Below are 7,713 nucleotides of genomic sequence, written 5' to 3' on the forward strand. Positions count from 1 at the left end.
GGGTCCGTCAGGGAGAGGCTTCCCCCAAATAGTACAAGCTGCCACGTGACAGTCATGATCTCAGTCCCGACCTTGTGTCGGGGTTGTGGCCGCCATTATAACAAGAGCCAGCGTGTGTCCGCCTGTGTGTGTGCAGGTGTGGCTGCCGTTAGTGTCTCCCGGCACTGGGCCAGGCTCTGCCTGTGGATCAGCTCGCTTCATCGCCGCAAAAGCTCAGCAAGGAAGGTGTGGGTGTTGATCCCATTTCCCAGGCGAGGAAATCGAGGCTCTGGGGGGAAATAACGATACCAAGCTGAAGAAATGAGCAAAGAGGCAGAACCAGAATTCATACCTGACTCTTAAATACCCCAGAGAGCTCTCAATCCACAGTGCAGTCTATGGACCCAGGGCACGTGGCCCTCATCTGGGAGCCTGTTCGAAATGCAGACGCTCAGGCCCCTGCGCCGGGACCCGCCCCAAGCCCAGGGCATCCCGTCACAGTCACCACAGCTCCTCCCCCGGAATCCTGTGCACTCATGGCATGGGCTGTTTCCCAGCTGCGGTGTAGAGACCTAGGGGGGGTGTCAGGCAGAGCTAGGATGTGATTCCGGGTCCGACTTCCACTCCACAGTGAGAAGCCGTCTCCCTGCCCAAGGCGGGGTGCTGCCCGAGCCTGCCTCGCCTGCCGCGGACTCTGAAGGGGTGCTCCCTGCTCTAGCCCCCTTCTCCCCCGCCCCGGGCCTCTAAGGAGGACAGCACTGACTCGGCCGCCCCTCTCTGTCCCTCCACAGACGTGCAGCACATCAAGAGGCGCGACATCGTGCTGAAGCGGGAACTGGGCGAGGGCGCCTTTGGGAAGGTCTTCCTGGCCGAGTGCTACAACCTCAGCCCGACCAAGGACAAGATGCTGGTGGCCGTGAAGGTGAACCCCAGAGCGTGTAGGGCCAGGAAGGTGGTGGTGGGTAGGGTGGGGGGGGGGGCTGGGGAGCAGGAAGGAGAGGCTCCCTCCTTCACATGCCATTGGGCCCTTGCTCCAAGGTCAATGAACTCTCCTGGGACCCACACCCACTTGCTTTGGCGTCAAAGTCCAGCGCTGTCACACACACATACGGAGCAGGTTTTGCTGGGGAAAGGCCCTGGTTTTGTTCTGGACGCCCGGGGCTCACCCCGTCCCAGGAGGGTGTCCCTCCTCCCTCCTCGGGGGCCTGGAAAGTCACCTGACCATTGCTCTGAGGAGACTTGGGTGAGGGTGGGCTCATGACGCCCTGGAGCCGCTGCTCAAGGGCACCAGCCTTCACTGGGAACAGGAGAGGGGAGGGTGTCAGGTACTGAGCAGGGAGAGCAGGGAGTGAGGGCGGAGAGGATTCTTAGTGCCCCCACGGGATCCAGGCGCCGAGCCCAGAGGGCGGCGTGCCCGAGGGTGACTGCCTGCTGGCAGCTGCGGGAGGGGTCCATTCACCGCAGGGCTTCTCTGTGCTGAGCCAGCTGTGCAGCTCTGCAGCTCGAGCCGCATCGCCTGGAGCTGGAGCGAGCGCCTTTGCCCGCCCCCTGCGTCCTCCTGCAGTAAATCAGTGTTGGACAAATCGCTGAACACGATTGGCACAAACAAGAGTCAAGCCCGGCTGGTGTGGCTCAGTGGTTGAGCGTTGACCAGGAGGTCACGGTTCGATTCTGGGTCAGGGCGCAAGCCCGGGTTTCAGGCTCCATCCCCAGTAGGAGCTGTACAGGAGGCAGCCAGTCCATGGTTCTTATCATTGATGTTTCTATCTCTCTCTCCCTGTCCCTTTCTCTCTGAAATCAATAAAAATAAATTTTCCAAAAAAAAAAAAAAAAGTCAAGTAACCTCACCGAGGCTGAGTAAACCAGTGGTGATGGCTGTTGTCCAGTAACGTTTTAAATAAAGCGAGGCGTTGCCTGCCAAGCTCTGCTCTAGAATTAAATAAGGAAGCAGAGTGCTGCCCCATGGCAGGTCAGTGGTGGTTACTGTGGGACGTCCTGGAAATGGACCTGCACTGTGGGTCTCCATAGACACGGGATGGCCAGACGAGACAGGGGTCTTCCCGTGGCTTGCACCAGGGATGTGAGAACGTTTCTCATTTTATCCCTAAACTTAGAGTCTGCGCTGCCCTGAATCCTAACTTATAGGATGACACTCATCCGCTGGGCGCTGCAGCACCGTCTGGGAACTGGCAGAGGAACGGAGTGTGTCTGGGCTCTGAGCAGGAAACGAAGTGAGGGCCTGAAACCCTGGGAACCGATTCCCGCGCAGGGCTGGGCGTTGGGTGATGCAGCAAATGCGTTTCTGCTTTCCTCCCTTTGGAAGGCTTTCCTTCTCCCCTGGGGCCTGGGAACCCGGAGGAGATGGGCGCTCTGGGATGCCACACCCTTGGGTGCCCCGTGGGCCCGGCGGTGGTGATGGTGACCGTGACAACGGCATCTGACAGACAGGACTCAGCGGGGTCCTGCCGTAGGTGACGTGTGCTGGTTCACGCTTTGTTCTCACAAAAAGCTCAGAGCCCGCCCCGTCACGGTCCCACTGTACAGAGGACAGGGAGGCACCGAGGGACACGGGGGTCGGTGGTGGAGTGAATTCACAGCCAGGCAGCTCCTCCCCTCCACCCACGAGGGAGTGAGACCCTGGCCACTGTCATTCCCGCCCCCTCTGCCTCTCCAGGCTCTGGTCCCGGGCACCTCAGCGTCTTCAGCCGTGATTCTCCCTGCGGTTTCATCCAGTGTAGACTGCGTCTCTTCTGTGGCAGTTTCTCTTTTAGCCTCAGTGACTGTGTAATTTATTTCCAAGATATCTAATTGGGTCTTAATTTTATTGTTATCTTATTTCTCCCTATTTTTGGTAAATACCTCCTTGGTTTTCTTAATCTATTTTTGTCGGTCTCAGAGAGGAAGGGAGAGGGAGAGAGAGAAACATCCATGAGGAGAAAGAATCACTGATGGGCTGCCTCCTGCACGCCCCCTACTGGGGATCGAGCCCGCAACCCGGGCACGTGCCCTGACCGGGAATCGAACCGTGACCTCCTGGTTCCTAGGTCGAAGCTCAACCACTGAGCCATGCCTGCCAGGCTAGTGTTCTGACCATTTAGACAGCTCCCCTCCCATCTGACTGCACAGACCCTCAAAACCCAGGACTTGGGGTGAACAGGGAGCTGATGCCCAGAGGGGAAGCCCAGAAAGGGCAGAGTCCTCGAACTTCGGGGGAAGAGAGGTAGACAAGGGGCCGAATTCTGGCTCCGCTGTTTGTTCTGTGGATCCTGCTCGAAGAGCTTCAGAGACCCCTCAGCCTGACCCATCTCCCCGAAGCCCAGTGGTGCCACCAACCAGTGACCCGTTTTGAAGTTTTGCTCGGAAGAGGACCCCCTGGAGAGGGGCTGGGGAGTGTCAGTGGGTTTCCTCCTAATTCTCTTCCTCAGGTCACCTCTGTCCCAGTTGTGTCAATCCTGGCCCCCGGCCCCCCGTTTGCTGAGCACAACCCTTTGCCAATTACATAGCACTCAGGTGTGACCCAGGAGTTGGACATCCGTGGCGAAGGGTTGTGGGCAGACTACGGGCGATCGCGGTCGCCTTGTGCCTCATCTCCTGGTACCTTGCAGGGTGCCAGCCCCGGGCACGCTGGCAGGCACTGCTGGAGTGCTGGGAGCGGAAATATCCAACGGCTGCCTTTGGCCTCCAGGACTGCGCGGGAGAATGATTTGCAGGGATGGAGAGAGGCCACTGGGCTGGCCCCAGATGTGATCTACTTTTCCCTCGCACAAACCCAGGGCTGACATAAATCTTTGCACTCTCCCATCCCACCCATGCCGGGCTCCTTTCCCCCTCTTGTTCTTCATGAACATAAATAAATCACTGGCAGTCATCCTATACCCACGCCCCCGCACATGGAGTTCAGGGCCGCAGCCAGGGGCTGGGTCAGCGAGAGCGGCGCCCTCGGCCTTCTCCCACCCACAGCATCTTACAGATGCCTTTGTTCTGGTTGTTGGGCTCAGAGCTGGTGAAATGAGCAATGGGCCTTGGCCGGCCCTGCGAGCCTGGCATCCTCGCCGGGCCCAGCCCCCCTGCTGGAGCCCACACTCCTCAACTTCCCCTGCCCTCTCCTCTTCCCCATCTTTTAACTTCTTGCCCACCGCTCCGCTGGGGCCCTGCCTAGTGACTCCTTCGCCTGATACATGAGTCCGAGCAGGTGTGCCGGGCAGGAGCAGCCAGGCCTCCCTTCGTGGTCTTTGGCGAGTCACCGCCTCCTGCTGGACCGCCGTTTTCTCACCTGTAAAACGGGAACGTTCCCGTGAGATGACGCCCAGCATTGTGGTCTGCAGCGGGGCCATTTAATCAAGCTATTTTGAAAAGAAGGAAAGGTCGTGCTGGTTGCATTTGCAGTGGGACTTGGCCTCTGGTCAGGAGACCGTGGTCCTTCGGAAGAGGGCCCTCCCGGAGGCCTGGCCATTGACCTGGAGACCAGAGACCCGGAGATGGCTGAGGCCCAGCTCACCTGGCATTGAAAGCGTGTCATCTAAGTTGCTCTCTGGACAAGGCTGGGCCTCAGTTTCTCCAGCCTGAGACTTGAGCAGGTGAAAGCAGATGACACCTCAGGCCTTTTTCATGCTGAGGGTCCATCATCTGGTCTTTAATGTATGCTAACGACTGACAGCGTCGATGGGCCTCCTGGGTACAGTGTTGGCATGTTCACATCCCTGAAGTGCTGTAAGCCCAGGCAGCCATGTGGATATCAGATAAAGGGGTTTGCTGCTGAGAGAGAGAGAGAGAGAGAGAGAGAGAGAGAGAGATCTGGCCAGGAGGCCTTTTAGTAACAGCACAATTTACTTTCTACAGGGCGGTCAGTCTGCACACATGACCAGAAGAGCACATGACATGACAGAGAGGACTCTGCAGACCAATCTCCCCGTGTCTCGCTTCTCACTGACCTGAAAATGGTGCGAGAATGTCACACTCCTCCCCCCCTCCCTGCCTCCTGTTGTGTCTGTTGAGGTTACTATTCTGTGTCAGCGGAAGCAGGCGGGTGTGGGGAGGGTGGGAGGCCCGAGAAAGGTGTGAGCGACCTGCCCAGCTGCTCCTCTTGCAGAAACACTGCCCCCACCCCTGCCCCCCTTCACAGCTCGCTCCATAGTGGCTGCCAGCACTGCATCCCCAGGACCGGGCCCTAGCAGGGTCCCTGCTTTGGCCTCACCCTCCCCTCCTGGTGCCAAAAACCTGCATTTACAACTGACCACCCTCCTCCTTTTATCGTTCTGGGCCCTGGGGCGAGTGGCCTGGTCTGGCGCCTACCCCTCACGCAGGGTCTCCCACTCCCACAGGGCCTGAACGGTGGCATCCAGGTGGCCACTGGTGCCCACCTTGCCATCCTACCTGGGACTTTGCGGTACTTTACCGGGTCCTACGGATCCTAAGGCTTCTTCTGCCCATTGACTGCCGTTCCCATGGCTGCAGCCCCCTGACCTCCACCCCAAACGCTCCCTCGGCCCCTCCTAGGAGGACACAGTGCCATCGACGTTTCTCTGCACATATACACTCTGTCACCATCTAGAGTCACGGAATAGAGAGGGCAAGGGGACTAAGTTGCCTGGTTTGGGGTAAACTTGGCACAGGCGACCTTACGAAGCTAAAGTGCTTGGGGCAGGTTTCCCCCTGTTTATTTCAGCTGAGGGACCATTTCTTCCAGGGAACCTGAGGGGACAGGGCTTGTCAGGCCTCCCACCTCGCAGCCCCGCCCTCCGCCTTTCACGCTAGCCATTGGCTGGTGTCTGGGGTGGTGTCAGGAAGCTGGTTTCTGGTTCCTCAGGGATGACAGTGCGGAAGGCGGAAGGGCCAGGCCTGGCCTTGTGGCCTTTAAACCCCGATACATACATATATTGTCGGGCCCTAGCCGGCTTGGCTCCATGAGTAGAGTGTCGGCCCGTGGACTAAAGGGTCTCACGTTCGATTCTGGTCAGAGGCACGGACCTCAGTTGCAGGCCCGGTCCCCGGCCCTGGTCGGGGCACGTGCGGGAGGCAACCATTCGATGGGTCTCTCTCACAGCGATGTTTCTCTCTGTCTCCCCCCGCTCCCTTCCTCTCTCTCTAAAAATCAATGGAAAAATGTCCTCCGGTGGATTAACAACGACAAAACAATCTTCTTCGTTGGGCACCAGCAGGCCTGTCTTCTGAGCACCAGGCCCCCTCTCAGGAGGGGGTCGGGCAGAGCCCTGTCCTCTGGTTGCTGAACGCCTTTGTCCTGCCTCGTTCCCAGGCCCTGAAGGACCCCACCCTGGCCGCCCGGAAGGACTTCCAGCGGGAGGCGGAGCTGCTCACCAACTTGCAGCACGAGCACATTGTCAAGTTCTATGGCGTGTGCGGCGACGGGGACCCGCTGATCATGGTGTTTGAGTACATGAGTCTTCCTACCCAGAGCATCGCTGCGGGGGGAGCTTGTAGGAAATGCAAATGAACTCGCTCCACCTAGCCAATCAGAATCCTGGGGGGTGGGGGGTCCAGGGAGCTGATTAACAAGCCCTCTTGGTGCTCCTGAGCCACATGTCTGGCTTCCTCTGCTCCTGCTCACCCCTGTGTTCCCTCGGAGGTCTCTGACGTTGGCCAGGTGATGTGATCACTTTGTGCCTCAGTTCTCTTATCTCAGAATTGAGGTGGGAGGGTTAGTGAATGAATATATTTAAGATACTTGGAGCAGTGCGTGGAACAGAGTAAGGGCCTTGTAAGTGTTAGTCTGGGTTTTATTAAATACTCTATATTAGACCTCTAGAGCCTGGGCAACCCTGGATATAAACGAAGGAGTCTAGAGGAGAAGGGGTATTTCCTGACCCCTGGAGCCCATCTGTCGTCTTCGTGTGGAATCTGGATCAGTGTTTCGCCCACGTCTACACTCACACAATACATTTTGCTGTAGACAGAAATAGGCCATAGCCGGCTGAGAAGGGAGATGGTACGCACTGCCGTGGACCATTCCAGAAACCTCCTGAATTCTCTCTGCCCCTCGCTTCTCCCCGACCCCCGCAGGGCCCACGGGCCAGACGCCATGATCCTTGTGGACGGGCAGCCACGCCAGGCGAAAGGCGAGCTGGGGCTCTCGCAGATGCTGCACATCGCCAGCCAGATCGCCTCGGGCATGGTCTACCTGGCCTCCCAGCACTTCGTGCACCGGGACCTGGCCACCCGGAACTGCCTGGTGGGGGCCAACCTGCTGGTGAAGATCGGGGACTTCGGCATGTCCCGGGACGTCTACAGCACCGACTACTACAGGGTAAGGGGCCTTTCCGCGGCAGGACGCCAGGGCCAAGCTCGCGCCTCGCTTACGTGTCTTCGTCATTGTCCATTAACCCCGTCACGCGGAGCGCACGCACACACGCCACGCCCACACCTGCACTAGTGATTGTCCTCTGGCCACGCCTACATCCTGGCATCTCCTCCTTCCCTCTTGGATGTTTACCTCCACTGCACCCTGACACTGAAATGCCACGTGCATTGTGCTCTCACATGTATCATTAGCAGCACTCATTCTTCGTGCAACTATATATATATATATATGTATGTATTTGTATATATATATGCATATACACACACACACATACACATACATATATACACACGTGTGTGTGCGTGTGTGCGTGTATATAGATTTGCATGTATATCCGCAAGTGCACACACAGACAAACCCGACTGGGTGCTGCCTTTCGGCACCTCCAAGTCAGGCCCCGATCCAGGCCCCCCCCCCCC

At 58.1% G+C, this 7,713-nt stretch overlaps 1 protein-coding gene across 1 annotated transcript in view; it reads left to right on the forward strand.

Moving 5' to 3' along the window:
* The first annotated feature begins 6,919 nt into the window (after positions 1-6,919).
* LOC102771944 (NT-3 growth factor receptor-like) overlaps positions 6,920-7,713 on the forward strand; it is a 34,725-nt gene continuing 33,931 nt past the window's right edge. The window contains exon 1 of the mRNA XM_015569115.1: positions 6,920-7,240. Within this exon, the coding sequence (XP_015424601.1) occupies positions 6,920-7,240 (321 nt within the window). The remainder of the gene's footprint in view (positions 7,241-7,713) is intronic.

The sequence above is a fragment of the Myotis davidii genome, unplaced genomic scaffold (assembly GCF_000327345.1).
Source record: "Myotis davidii unplaced genomic scaffold, ASM32734v1 scaffold164, whole genome shotgun sequence".
Lineage (NCBI taxonomy): Eukaryota > Metazoa > Chordata > Mammalia > Chiroptera > Vespertilionidae > Myotis > Myotis davidii.